General features: G+C 43.8%; 1 protein-coding gene across 1 annotated transcript in view; it reads right to left on the bottom strand.

Moving 5' to 3' along the window:
- Positions 1-15,621, bottom strand: part of Ostf1 (osteoclast stimulating factor 1) — a 52,031-nt gene that overhangs the window by 15,793 nt on the left and 20,617 nt on the right. Inside the window, exons 2-3 of the mRNA XM_041662222.1 lie at positions 7,968-8,014; positions 19-69 (exon numbers count right to left, since the gene is read on the bottom strand). Coding sequence (XP_041518156.1) covers positions 19-69; positions 7,968-8,014 — 98 coding nt within the window. The remainder of the gene's footprint in view (positions 1-18; positions 70-7,967; positions 8,015-15,621) is intronic.

Raw genomic sequence — 15,621 nt, 5'->3', positions numbered from 1 at the left:
AACATTAGCTGGGCTTACCATGTCAGTGATGTAGATAATATCACCTTCTTCAAAGTACAGTTCATCTGGCTAGAAGGAAAGAACAGACATTAGCTCCATGCGATTTTTCCTATCTTAGAATACATTGATTTCTTTCATTTTTAAAATTTAAATCCCAAAGTATTCTTTTCCTTCCTTCCTTCTTTCCTTCCTTTCTTTCTTTCTTTCTTTCTTTCTTTTTTGGTTTTTTAAAGACAGAATTTCTCCGTGTAGCTTTGGAACTTATCCTACAACTCTTTCTCTGTAGACCAAGCTGGCCTCGAATTCATAGAGATCCGCCTGCCTCTGCCTCCCAAGTGTTGAGACTAAAGGGGTGTAACACCACCGCTCAGCTACAATATTACTTCTGTATTAACATCAACAATAAATTATACAACAAAATATTATAGTAAATTAATACTTGAATTCTAAAGCTTGATTTGTCCCATGATAAATGTTTTCAAAGAATTGTTTCATGAGAGTTTCTAACATCTTTTATATCCTTTTATCACAAAGGATGATCCCTCTTAAAAGTTATGGTAGATATACACAGATACATAATACATATACATGCAATATAACAGATGTGTGATATACACACACGCACATATGTATGCATGCATGCATGCATGTATCTATGTAGACATGTGGATAAATGTTCAAAATCAAGACTATGAAAAATATTAATACTTATATTTGCTTATTTTCAGAAAACTATTACCTGGTCTTTATGCTGAGAGAGAATGAGTGTTTATCATACATGAGTAATATATTATATTAGTTGTATATTAACATATAATTCAGCTTTGACAGCCTAAAGAGCTAAAATACAAGAAGTCATCCAGAAACTAGCAACTCTAGGTGCTAACTTCATAGCTAGTACCTTCACACTGGCCTGACCATAAGTGCCCTGTGAACTCTCTGAAGAAAGCTTGCACTAGGTTTACACATCTCATTTCTGCCAGCAGATAACACCACGACTTTCTGAGTAAACAGGAAGTCCAATGCCCACTGAAAGAGAATCTCAGATACTGACAGAGGCTAAAAAACACCAAGTACAGACACAGGAAGAAATGATGATTATGTGCAAATTATGCATAGGGATTTTCCAAATTTGTTGTTATTACCAAGTAAACTTTACAATACTTGTAGGAAAATATCTAGAAAAAAAAAGACTTTTTATTTCTGCCTATTCCACATATAGAAAAATTATACTAGTGAAACAAATTATTTCGCCCATTCATCCACCAAAGTGCTTGCCTCCCCTCAGGGACAGACTGGGATGAGGACATATGACTCTGCCCTATGGCGAACTGCAATTCAAAGCTGATCCACATACACCATTCTAATTGCCAATTTCCACTGAATATAAACAAAGACTGTTAGCAACTGCATCGTGCTTGAAGCAACCGCAATATGAAGTCAGATGAAAGATTCGCCGTATATAAAACTTAGTGACTGGTGACTGATGATGTCCCCCACACGAATGGCTTCCTTGAAAGGCAACTTCCTGGCACATTTATTGCCTTTACACTTTGATTTACAGCACAAGTTACCCAAAACTAGTTAAACCCACTGGACCTGAGGAAGTGCACTGTAACTTCATTTGAAATAATATTCAGGAGCAGAGAAACAAAAGACCTCTGAGATTTTTCTCTAGGCATTTGTTTTGAAGATGGATGACCAATAATACTTTCGATAGGCCGCAGACACAGAAAGTGATTAGACAGACCGTTTCCCTTAACACGAGCGGCAAACGGGATCCTCTGAGGACACTTAAGCGAGTCCCACATTCATCATCACAGCATAGCACTGAACACAGGGGCCATCTCAGAGCATTAAGGAGGCATTTTATCGTCTCTCCTTAGAAAGTGCCAAGGCACGGGAATGGTGTGTTTGGTGCGCCTGCGCAGGGGTGGGGGTGGGGTGACCTGCAGCTACTTCTACGCTGGCTGCACTTCCTGGAGTTTTCTAAGGGTCAGATGTGCCCATTCCACATTAGAGATGTCCGAGGCCATCACAGTTCACAACAGCCCTCTTCAGCCGGCACCTTGCAGGAGTCAAGGAGCTGCCTTTCCCTCTCGCTTTAGTCGCCTTCAAAAACCAGGTCTGCCTAAATTTCCATCTTTAGTAAGATCACTCACCCACGAAACAAACGAAAATATGAAAAAAATCTCTGCCAAAAAAAAAAAAGTCTGAAATACACAACAGGCCTGAGTGTACATATATGCACACATCAAATCTCTAACTATTACTTCTCTGTATGAACTGAGTAGTGAGCAGGGAAATGAGACGTGGCCACCTCTCGGGCACAGGGTTTTACTCTGGGGTGAAGGAAATGTGTTGGAACCTGGTAAAGGAAGCGGTTGCTCACCGCGGCAACTGTATTAATCCCAGAACTCAACTGTTGGCTTTAAAATGGTTAATTTTATGTTGTGTGAGTTTTACCTCTATTTTTAAAACAAAGTCAAAACTCTCAGCATCTTTTAGGTAATTCTCCTATTTTGTGGTTTGGCGAAGGGCATCTTAGGAAAATGTCACCAAGCTGAGTTGTCTGACGACATCACAGTGCTGACCCAGCTTTAAGTGGACCACAGCTGCTCGAAAGGGGGACTGCACCTCTCTACCCCAACCCCCCACACCCAGTCAGGTTTGCTGATCAAATGAGGCAACAACCAGCAGCCAATCAGTCAGGGAGAAAAAGGTCTGGCTGTTTTATAAGTTTGCTGGGGGGGGGGGGATTGAGACAGGTTTTTACCACACGGGCCTAGCTGTCTTGGAACTGGCTCTGTAGACCAGGCTAGCCTTGACCTCAGAAATCTGCCTGCCTCCTGGGATTAAAGGTGTGCTCTACCACTGCCCAGCCATTTTATTAGATTTTACAGTTTTTCTCCTGTAAAAGCTCTCAAGTACAACACTACCTATATAGTATCTTCTTCCGAAAGGACAAAATAAAGGGCTGGGTTTTCCGAGCCTGGCTAAGGGGCGGTTTATGCAATTCTTGACACTGCTGGGGACTGTACAGTCAATAAGGTAACATTACGGCTTGAAATTAGACATTACCTAAAAGAATCACATTTTCCATTAAGAACCCACAACAGACCACTTAATGTAAACTGTTTAAGGAATATTCTACTTTTACATTCCTGGCTTTGTATTCATGGAGGAGAAATGGAAAGCGGAGACCCAATTATACCATGAACACGTCATTACATCAGCTTGTTCTCTGGTTTTTAGCCACATTCTCTCACCTCTCCTTGAAGAATGACAAGGTATTAGAACAAGAAGCGAGCTACAGTAGTTACTCATGCCTTTGGTCCCAGCACTCAGGAAGCTAAGGCAGGAGGATTGCTCTAAGCTTAAGGCCGGCCTGGGCTACAGAGAGAGACATTGTCTCACATAAAGTAAAAGCCAAAAAAAAAAAAAAAAATACTAAGCAATGACTGGAGCCACAGTACCAAGTGTAAATTTTATTAGTACTGGGTGAAAATGTACATCCTCATTCCTATATATTATGGGCAGCAGAGTCCCAAGGCAGTAATTTTACTGGTTTATGCAAATATGTCTTTTTTAAATCTTAGAAAAACTGTGATATACTTCTAAATATATTTTTTTAGATTTGGAAACCTAAAAACACAAAAATTATTCAAAAGTAAAATAAATTTTCCATGAATGTTCTCATTTATTATTTTATAACATTACTCATGTGTCATACACTGGTCACGGCCTTTGCAAATAGTAATTCAACCCTCTCCAACAATCCTAAGGAGTGGGGCCATTTTGTATTGCTGGATTAAAGATGAGATTGTCACACAGCACGTGATATTCAGACTGTGAAGCCCCAATTTCCAAGCCCAGCTTTTGTTTCCTCTCAGAGAAACATCACACATCGCCACTGTTGGTCATCACGGTCTCGTGGCCTAGTTCAGTGATGGTTGCTTTGGAAAACATTCCTCATCCTGACTCCTCAGAAATGCAGGACAGCAATGTCGAAAACAGTTCTTTTCCCATGCAAAGTACGCTGGACCTCGCCGGAGCCTTGCAAAGACCTACTAAGCAGAACTGGGTCCTAAGCATCTCTATTTAGCAAGCAGATAGAGAAAGGCTGAAGATCCCAGAGGGGAGCATGGCTGGGATCCTACCTCAGCTTTTGCATCCCCATTCTGGACCTCCTTCTTTCATTATAACCTAGAGCAGCCTGGCACGCCTTGTATGACCAAGCCGTCCATCTGGTTTCCTTCAGAAATCCACACTCCTCCTCCAGCCACTGTTGCTCCTCCCTGTCAATATGGTTTCCCACTGGCCCAGCCAGTCCGGGCAGGTGTGTCTGTGTGACACTTCATCCAAATGGGGGCTGGGGAGAGTTAGAATCACAGAAGGCTGGGTGATGCCAGAAATACCTGTCCTTGAAACAGATAGATAGTTAGGAACCACAACTGCTTGCTCTACCCAGGCGACACATTACCAGAACTAGAGCTGGTTGCCATTCTCACTGTCTCCTGGGTTGTAAGTTGCTAAAAGCAGAACCATCATCTTCTAGCCTGTAGTATATGCGAGCAAAGAGCTCCTAGCTTCCAGCTCATCTTTCAGTATTTCCAGGCCACAATGCTCTAAGTAGGTAGTTGGTGTGCTACAAACAATTATACGGTACAAGCTCAGCCTACTAAGCCTTTAGTACACTGTATATCTGGTGTGCCAAGCATACAGGGTGAAAGGACTTGGAGTACTGTGGCCTCAGTATACTGAGCGATGTGTTCAGAATGTGGAGCATGTGGTGCTACGCACTCAGCTGTATTTTCAGTGTATTCTGTAGTGTGCTGTGAATTCGGTGGGCTGGGTATGAGGTGTGCTACACCCTCGGTGTGCTGTGTCCAGGATACGCTTAGCGACGGCACGCTGAGTACATGGTATGCTGTGCACGTGGTACACTCAATGTGTGCTATGCTGAGCACGCTGTGCTGTGTGCCACGGTGTGCTAAGGATCCTGGGCGCTGTGCTGTGCTGTGTCCTTGTGTCATAGTATGAGCTGTGTGTGCCTTGCGATGACATGCTGTGTGGCCAGTGTGTTGTGTGCCCATACAAAGACGAGGACTGTCTGTTACAGGGGAACAAACTATGTTTTCAGCACTGTCCAAGAGACAGGGTCACATACTCACAAAAGTACATTAATGTCTAGGAGGATGTTCAAAGTTTAATAGGGAAAACAAAGCCTGTCTGAGCTGGTGATCTCCTACTCACTGGATAAGATGCTTCAGTATCTAGACTGACAGAAGGGAGAACATGAAGGACTGGGGATGACAGGATGTGAAATGGCCATTACTGATCCTAGGACCAGCATATCAAAATTTATAGCCACATTTTAAAGAGAGAATACTTTTAAAATTACCTAATGAGTTAAATATGTATTTCTCCTGTATATTCATTAATAACTAAGAATTTAAGAAACAGCAAGGAGAGACTTTCTCCAGAGAAGAAATGGAGATAAATTAGCAATCAATATATCAAACAAAAAAAAGATATTTGTAAATGTCTATCAATATAGCAATCAGTACTCAGTAGCAATAGCGACCCCTACAGCTGCTGCCGCCTTTGCATTATCATGGTTCTCGCTAAAAACAACAGAGACAAAGGTGAAGTCCTCTCCAGGTCACAAGCAGCGAAAGAGGCAGGACAAATCAGAAAGCCTAGCACAGGCTCTGAACCTGGGTTCTGCTCCCCAGATGGGACCCGCCTGGACAGTACTGTGCCTGAGCAGGTCACAGTAAGAGGCACCCACTCCTCGTGGAAGTGCTCAGCGCAGTATTCATGGAGGGGCTAACAGTTCATATGGGCATAGAGGGGGTAACACCAGGGGTCCAGAGAAGGTGCAGAGATGGGTTCTCCTGAGTCCTCTGGGTGATACAAGGAGGAGGAGGGGCAGCGGCCAGGGGCACTGGGAACAAGAGCTACACCGCAGAGGGCCACACAGTGAAACACAGATGTGCAGCAGACAGGGAACCGAAGCCACACACTGGAAACATTAACCTAGCAGGGAAGCTTGAGTCATCCTGGAAGTGAGGAAAAGCAGAAGGTGGGGAGGAGCCACACACCTGGAGGAGGCCAGTGAGGAAGGACAACAGGGACCCAGCCAAGGACACCTGGGGAGAGCAGCACACGTGTCTCTACCCTCAGGGAACACAGGCCTCATTCTTCAGGAAGCTTGTGTGGCCTCCTGCTTGTTTGGTCTGGAGGAGCAACTGATGAGGCTGTGAGCTCTTCTCCACAATTATCCTCCTTGAGTCATCCTGATCCCATCAGAGACATCCCTGGGAGCGAAGTTAAAGATGACTCTGGGCTCAGGCCACTACCTGTCACGGCCTTTTGAGCTTCCTCCCCAATTCTGGGCTGCTGTTCCAACTCCCAGCACCTCAAAGTGTGACTGTCCTCAGAGACAGGGTCTTTTTTTTTTTTTTTTTGAGACAAAATTTCTCTATGTAGCCCTGGCTGTCCAGAAACTCGCTCTGTAGACAGTCTGGCCTCGAAATCTGCCTGCCTCTACCTCTGCTTCCCAAATAGTGGGATTAATGGCGTGTGGCACCATCTCCTAGCGAAAGACGGTCTTTATTGAGATGATGAAGATACAATGAGGGCTTTGAGGTAGACCCTAACCCAATCCAACTGGCATCCATGAAGAGCCAGGAACACCGACACACTCAAGAAGAGGCCACATGAGGACACGGGGAGAAGGTGTCTGTGACAGGCCTCAGAAGAAACCAGCCCTGCTGTCAACTCAATCTGGGGCCTCTGGCTTCCAGGATTATGAGGAATTGTGTGTCTGTGGCTAAAATTTCAGGTCTGTGATTCTGCTGCAGCAGCCCCCTCCATACACGTTCTGTCCTCCTCCTGGGGTGAGAGAAACAGCCCTTTCTGTCTAGAAGCCTGGCATCTCTGAAGTCTGGGAAAGTCTATCTGAGTATGCAGACTCGGGCTATTAGTCTCCAGCTGCTGGTCACCAAGTGATGGACCTCAAATAGGAACCTTCTGTCAGTACTGCAGGGCAGCTGTAGAGTGAGCAATGAGCAGTATTCCCATGTTCAAATAAGGAGCTGGGTAGAGGTTTAGAAAATGGCAGATTGTGGTCTTCTGCAGGCCCCAGCCTGGCAGCGTGAATCAGCACTCTGAGTGGGAGACACAGGCAAATGATGCTGGATGCTACGGAGAAACTATGGAGAAATGATGGTGCTACGGAGGGTACTCCAGTGTCCTTTCTGTTGCTAAAACACTCTGACCAAATGCAGCTGAGTGAAGGAAAGGGCTGATGTGGCTTACACTTTTATCACTAAGAGAAACCATCAGGACAGGAACCCAAGCAGGAGCCCTGAGAATTCACGGAGGAATGGTGCTTGCCGGCTCCCTCAAGCTTAGCTAGCTTTCTTATATGTCACTGAGCTGTGGCTGCACTGTCCGCAGGGCTCATCCAGTGTGTGACACAAAACAGGGGCTCACTAAACCATGAGTGGGTGGGTGGACACCTGGATTCACAGAGAAAAGTGCACACAGAAGAGATGGAAGAATAATAAATAATAAAAGGAGGTTGTGAAGAGGTATGAGGTAGAGGGGTCAAGGAGAGGATGAGGAAGGTTGGTGTGTGAGCAAAGCTAAGATTGGAGTCTCTGTAGTTTAGATAATTTTGTGTGCAGGCCACTTGGTGACTTGAAAACAGACGTCCCCACACCCAAGGAGAGAAGCAATGTGAGGGAGTCTCTGACCTCCAAACCCAGGCCATGCGACAACCTGAGCTTTATGAGCTCCAGTCACTGGGAGAGAGCAGTGCAGAGGGACTGAACACTCATCCTGTGGATTACGTACAGCACGGCAGAAAGTACAGGCTACTCAGGCCAGAATAGGTGTCTAAATAAAGTCACCTTAGGTTGCTGTGTCAATTTCACAGTTTACATCAGAATACTTACAGTCCTGGGTTCAAACGTATACAGTGCTCTGAAGACTTTAACTTGCCCTAAAAGAAGAAAGAAAGAAAAAAAATTGATCAATTCTCTTATTTCTAACTTTATTCTAAGTTGTTATCGATTTTCCCCCATTAGAATTCCCCAATTAAAAGACTGTTACTTTAGAGCAGTGGTCTTCAAACTTCCTAATGCTGTGATCCTTTAACCGTTCCTCATATTGCCGTGACCCCCCAGCCATAAAATTATTTTTGTTGTTACTTCATCCCTGATTTTCCTACTGTTACGGATCATGATGCAAATATGATCTGTGTTTTCCAATGGTCTTAGGTGACCCTGTGATAGGTTGTCTGATCCCCCAAAGGGGTCAGGACCCACAGCTGAGACCACTGCTTTAGAGGCAGTACCGTTTCCCTATAGGATGCATCTTTAAAATGCTTAGTGCATGAGAGCAACAGTAACCACGCGTCTTGGGGGACAGCCTTGTGTGACAGGAATTACAGATTTGCACTGCATCTCTGCCTATGAGGACACAGTCCTAACAGTAATGTCAAACCTAAAAGTAAAAAGCTGAGGGGTTGACGGGACTGGAGAGATGGCTCAGCAGTTAAGACCACTTGTCTCCCTTCCAGAAGACCCAGTACAGATGCCAGCACGCAGCTCACAACTGCCTACAACTCCATTCCAGGGGACTCAACACCCTCTTCTGGTCTATACAGGAACCTGCATACACGCAGCATATATCCGCACATGGACAAATAAATGAATAGTAAAAATAATCTTGAAGATAATTAAATAAGTTAGGTACGGTGGTGCACACCGGCAATCTCAGTATTCCAGGGGACAGAGGCTGGCAGATCTCTTTGAGTTTGAGGTCAGCTTGGCCTACATAACAAGTTCTAGGTCACCCAGAGGTACACAGAGAGATTCTGCCTCAAAATGTAATAAATAAATAAGGTTGAACATCTTAACAAAAAAAAAATAAGAACAATATAAATGTGTTTAAAATTTTGAAATCTATCCATTAGGACCTTATATTCTCCAAAAGAACAGAAAGTGGAGGAAAAGGAAAGAACATGTAAGAGCGCTATCACCCCTGCACCCCACACGCTCCCCAGCAGTCCATATCATTTACACTGGCCCTGTCCGTCTGAGGGAATGGGTCCAAATTCTTCAGTTTCCCAGCATCTACTAGATAGTACATATAGTATAAAGTTAAGTTCAAGTTCACAAAATTAATACAAATTAATACACTGTATAGATATAATATAGGGTCTACAGCAAACATGGGGGTGCATTTTATAAAATAAGTAGGTTAAGAAAGAGATCAAAATAGGAGAACTATCTATTTAAATCAGTGGTTCTCAACCTTTTTAATGTGACAATCTTTTAATACAGTTCTTTCTTCATGTTGTGATCACCCAACCACAAAATCATTTTTATGCTACTTTATAAGTTTTGCTCAATTTTAATATGAATATCTCTGTTTTCTGATGGTCTTAGGTGACCCCTGGAAAAGGGAGGTTGAACCACTAAAGGGGTTGTGACCCACCCTCTGATTGACAAGTTGATAATACTTCAGTTCACGTTCTGGAAGATCCTTTAGAGACAGTATCCAAACCAAGTCTGTCACTCAAAACTGGCCTCCAGAGTAAATAAGGTAGCTTATTTCAGAGAAGATATTTTTATCTTACACTTTTTTGTTAGTATTTGAACATATTTTATAATAAAAAATAAGGCAATATAGATATTATTTGTAACTACATGCATGCTTACTGGGAGAATTAAAAGTATCTTTGTTGAATACAATGTGGTAGGATGAAGATCTTACTTTGATGTTTCCTCAACAGACTCCCAAGTGAACAGCACAGAGACCTGTACATAAGAGGCTCTGAGAAGCCGGGAGATGGTGGCACACATTTAATCCCAGCACTCCAGAGGCAGAGACAGGCAGATCTCTGTGAGTTCAAGGTCAACCTGGTCTACAGAGCGAGTTTCAGGACAGGCTCCAAAGCTTCAGAGAAACTCTGTCTCAAACTCCCGCGTCCCCCCTACCCCCCAAAAAAGAGGCTCTGAGAAATCCCTGCCTCAGAATGAACATTCTGGGGGGGCGGGGGGGGGGGACACAGGGGGAACAAGTGCTGAAGCCGGAGCTCTAACAGTCGGCAAATCAGTAGTCGCAGCATGAGAACACTGTCCAGTGTAACCCACACAGCCACAGAAAAGTCGTTTGTGCTAGGCACATGGAGACAATGAGCATGTAAAATGTGCCTCATGTGAGCAAGAGACTGAATTTTAATATCATTTCCTTTTAATGAAGTTAAACAGCCACATACTGAGGGAAGAATGAGACTAGAGAAAACAAGAATGAGTCTATGTCCAATAAGAGGGAACTACGTTAAGTCACTCCTATTTGTCAGCATGATAAATCATTAAAAGAGAAAGCCACCAGTTAGGAAGTCAATCTGCATGACCATCAATTGGTGGGTTTACTGATGAAGAAAACAGAAGGGTTGGAGATGTGGCTCAGTCAGTAGAGTGCCTGCCTTGAAAACACGAGCATGGAGCTATCGCTAGCTAGGGGTGGGGGCTTCTTTCTGTAATCTCAGCATAGTAAGTAGTACACAAAAGGAAGAGCCGGGCAGATTTCTGGAGCTAACTGACCAGCCAGCCTAGCCTAAACTGGAAGCTCCAAGTTCAGTGAGAGAGCCTGTCTCAAAATACAGCACGGAGAGCAACTGAGGAAAAGACCCGGTGTTGACCACTGACCTCCACACAAATTCACACAGACCTGAACACACAGGTCACACCAGACCTTGGACATCCACACCATTTAGGGGGCCCTTCACATTCTGAATTACATTGCTGTTTACATTTATTTCACTGATGTATATAACATTTATACAGTGTGAAAACAGCAACCGTACTCATTTCAAGCAGGGGAGGAAATCATTCTTTACTCTAAGCATCCAGCCACGGAAGAGCAGCTCAGATTCTCAAGTGACTTAACGTGTCTACCTGAAAACTTCTGTCAAGTGTAGAGGCTCACACCTGTAACTACGGCACTCAGAGGCAGGACTGGCATGAGTATGAGACCATCCTGGATACATGTGCAGTTAAGATCCAGGTCGGCCTGTGCCATAGAGTGAAGCCCTGTCTCAAAAAACCACAGGGCTCGGGGGAGGAGCTGCCAGAGAAAGTTTTCCGCAGAGCTGATTGTTCTCAGATGGTGGAAATTAGTTATCTCAGTTACTTCAAACTTTCCAAACAGCAAGGAAGCAGTCCATTGTGATCAGCATCAACAACAGAACTTTCTAGTTCCTTACAGATAATGGCAAGGATGAACAATGTGGATAATCTTAGAAACAAGATACAATGACAACTTTAACGGGCTCAGATAAAACTCAATAAAAATTAAAGAACCTGTAAGTAAACACACAGTAAGCGAATGAACCACTAATTTGCATAACTGAAACTCTTTCCGTTTTGATGCATCCTAAACAGCAATTACCCTAATACACAGCCCAGCATCGCGTCTGTGAGATCCAAAAGACACGTTAACACCGGCCACCATTTACTGCTTCTTACTGGAGCATTAGCCTTTTGTAGATCCCGTTTGCTCCATGTTCTAAAATATCAAGGAAAATTGAGTCAAGTAGAAATGAATGAAAGAATGTAAGAGAAACATCCAGAGGCTGAGGAATCATGAAATCAGCAGATTGTTCAGGGCCATGGGGACTGAATATTGTTAGAACAATTAATACTAATACGTACTCCTCTGGTCCTTCTGACATTGAGTTAACTCTGGGCATTATTTCACAGATGGACTCCAGGCTTACAGCAGTCTAGGGGGAAAATATAAGCACTGCTTTTTGCTGCCATCCTGACAGACATCCAACAACAGGCATAGCAACAGCACACACTGGTCAATTCCAAATTTACTCAAGGAGGGCAAATGTCAGAGAGCTGGGCCACTGTACATGCAACGCATGCTCTCTCGAGCTCTCTGTGCACCATTTTCTCACGCAAGCATGCTTACATAGAACAGGGAGGCCTGGGAGTTGAGAGACTGTGGGAATGGCCTCAGGTTGGGACTCATCAGAATGAAGGCCCCGAAAAAGACCCAACACAACCTCTGTCTTAAACATGGGCTGCGTCTGGGATGGCCCAGCAGCATCTGAATGGGACTGCAGGACATCTGCCGGTCTCTGCGTTAAGCAGTACTAACCACCACCACCACTGGCCACGGCCACCGTTTCTGAGATCTCATTTTCCAGCCTTGCCCTTCCCTTTTCTCACTAACTCCCTGCTGCCACTAGAGAGCAGGAGACCACCAGCAGCCAAGAGCAGCCTTTTCCTGGCTGGCTCAGACTTCAAGGTGAAGGTCATAGGTGGGTGAAAGCAGTGGGAGGAGATCTGGTCCTTCACAAGCAGGAGAAAGGAAGTGTGGGCTGCTCCAGTGTTTATCTTTGCACCTCTGGAACAACACTTAGATGACTTCGGATTTGTTAAAAACATTAAATCTATCTTGTTAGTGAAGGGCTGGCGGAGCTTCACATAACTATTCACAGACGTGTATTCAACTGGCATATACATATGCACAAAAGAGTGAAAACGGAGTTACTCTATAAAACTCGTCTTATAAAACAATAAAAAAATAATAATTAAAAAGCCAAGTGTCAGGTATGAGCTATTTCTTTTGGAGTTGTTGGCTAGTGTCTTAGCTAGGGTTTCTATAAATGGAAGAAAACACTATAAGCATAAGCAACTTGGAGACGAGGGTTTATTTCTGTGCGCTTCCACATTACAGTCCTTCACTGAAGGCAGTTTGGGCAGGAACTTGGAGGCAGGACCCGATGCAGAGCCTGTGGAGGAATGCTGCTCCCTGGTTTGCTCTCCACCATTGGCTCAGCCTTTCTTATGGCTCCCAGAACCACCAGTCCAGGGATGGCACCATCCATGGTGAGATAACTGGACCCTCTCACATCAATCAAGAAAACATACCACAGTCTTGCCCACAGGCCACTCTCTGGTGGATGAATTTCCTCAATTAATGTTCCCTCTTCCCACGTGACTACGGTTTGCCAACATAGCCAGTGAGGTCCCTTAGGCCCACAAATATTACAAGCTTTCGTCAATACTCTAGCTTATCATCCAGAATATGGTGTAAGACCTTATTACTAAACACACCACATGCTTAAGTCATAAAACACTGTGAAAGCAAGCTGGCGTTGTGTTGTGCTCTTTTTTAAATTGTTGCTGACTTTTAATCCACAGCTGTCCGAAACAGTAACTGCAATTCTGCTTCTAGCTGCTAGCAGCAGCGTCAGCAGTGTTAGGCCAGGAGGGCCACAGCCTGGGGAATTCTGTTCCCTCGGGTGCTACGAAGGGAACTTAACTAAAACTCTGTCCCTCTATAGAACTCAAGATTCAAGGTTCGAGGTAGGATTCTGCTCCTCAGAAAGACTGGAGAACAAGTAGCTCACCTCCTCTCCTCGTGTGCCTCCAAAAGCCCTCATGAATCTCTTGACCCCTCCATAAAAAAACGCTTCTCCACCTGGCTCCTCCCTACCACTTCCTGTCAGTTAGTTGCTGATGCAGCCTCCTGATTGCAGCTGAATTTTATTTAATCAAACACATCTTTGCATCACTAAACAAATGTTCCAGAGCATAAACAAAGTAATACACCTTAAAATAACATTCAACTACGGTGTTGACCTTGACAGTTCATCCTACATAGTACTGGAAGGTGCTATTCAAGTACTGGGTAAAAAAACTAGTATCAATCATGACTAGCTATGAATTCAGCAAGCTATAACAATTGACTGGCCTAGAAGACATGCTCAGAAAATGGAATACTATTAGCAATAAAAAGAAATGAACTAACAAGTCATGAAAAGATGGGGTAGATTTCAATGCATATTACTAAGTGAAAGAGATCAATCTAAGAAAGCCACGTATCTCAGTGATTCTAACTATGTGACTTTCTGGAACAGGCAAAGTTATAGAGACAGCACAAAGATCAAGGGGAAGAAAAGAGGGTGCAAAGGTAATCTTTAGAGCAGTGAAATGATTGTGTTGTACTGTAATAGTGGATACATATGACTATAAATTTATCTATGGGTGATAATGATGTTATCAGTGCTGGCGGGTGTATTAGTTGGGGTTCTCTAAATGAAGAGGACCAAGATATATTAAAAGGAAATTTATTAGACTGGCTTATAGGATATGATCTGGATAGTCTAATATAACAGTGTTGTGGAATATTAGTTTAAGATGTATTACATTCATTTATGCTGTGGGATATTTGTTTAATGATACAAAAGATGTGTTACATTTGTTTAACTCTGTAAAGCTGTGTTACTCTGCCTGCCTAAAAACAACCCGATTGTTCTAATAAAGAGCTGAATGGCCAATAGCTAGGCAGGAGAGAGAAACAGGCAGGGTTGCCAGGCAGAGAGAATGAATAGGAGGAGCAGTGAGAAAAGGAAAAGGAGAGGAGGACACCAGGGGCCAGCCACCCAGACACATAGACAGCCACAGAATAAGAATGAAAGATGTATAGAATAAAGAAAGGTAAAAAGCCCAGAAGCAAAATGTAGTTAAAGAGAACCAGGATAATTTAGGTTAAAAAAGCTGGCTAGGAATAAGCCAAGTTAAGGCCAGGCATACATAAGTAAGAATAAGTCTCCATGTATTTATTTGGGAGCTGGGTGGTGGGCCCCCAAAGAGTAAAAAAACCAACTACAGACCAGAAAAACAGTGATCCAATATCACATTCTAGAACAGACTACAGAAACTAATGCACCACCAAGGACTTGAAAGATGCAGTGTTGGTGGTTCCCGCCACATCTCCCTTTAATTCTATTTGGCCTGCGTAAAAGATGGGTGGATGGATCATGGAGCATGACAGATGACTATCACTATATTAATGACATTAAGCTAACTGGACCAAGTGAGCAGGAGGCAACAAACACCTTGGACTTGTTGGTAATGCGTATGTACATCAAAGCACAGGAAATAAATCCATTCAAGAGTGTTCTACCCCAGTAAAATTTCTAGTCCTATAGTGTGGAGTGTGTATAGATATTCTAAGGTTAGGGACAAGTTGTACCCAGTGCCTCCTACTTCCAAGAAAGAGGTACAGTGCTCAGTGGGCCTATTTGGATTTTGGAGGCAACACATTCTTCACTTGGGTTTGTTTCCCTTGCCTATACACCAAGTGGCTCAGAAGGAAGCCAGCTTTGAATGGGACCTGGAACAAGAGAATGACCTTAAACAGGCCCTGGACGCTCTACCACTTGGATTATATGACTGAACAGACCTGACAGTACCTGAAGTGTCACTGGCAGACAAGGATACTGTCTGGGGTCTTCAGCCGGCTGCTATGCATCAATCACAGCAGAGGCTAGGGATTTAGAAGCAAGGCTCTATCATTGTGTGCTGACTGGTCTCTCTTGTAAAGACAGTTCTTAATCCACTATCAAGCCTTAGCAGAAATTTGGGGGTTGGGCACCAAATTACCATGTGATCTAAACTGAGTATTATCTGTTCCCAGCGAGACGTGTACAGATGGCTTCATGGAGTGTGCTGTGTGATCGGTTGCCTGAGGAAGAGAAGACTTGGACTTGGTTTACTTTTTTATTCAGGCACCACCCAG

This window comes from Microtus oregoni, unplaced genomic scaffold (genome assembly GCF_018167655.1).
Source record: "Microtus oregoni isolate MIOR12 unplaced genomic scaffold, Mior012 000012F_ref0000307, whole genome shotgun sequence".
NCBI classification, from domain to species: domain Eukaryota; kingdom Metazoa; phylum Chordata; class Mammalia; order Rodentia; family Cricetidae; genus Microtus; species Microtus oregoni.
The sequence above is the reverse complement of the archived record's forward strand: the minus strand, read 5'-3'. Positions and strand labels throughout refer to the sequence as shown.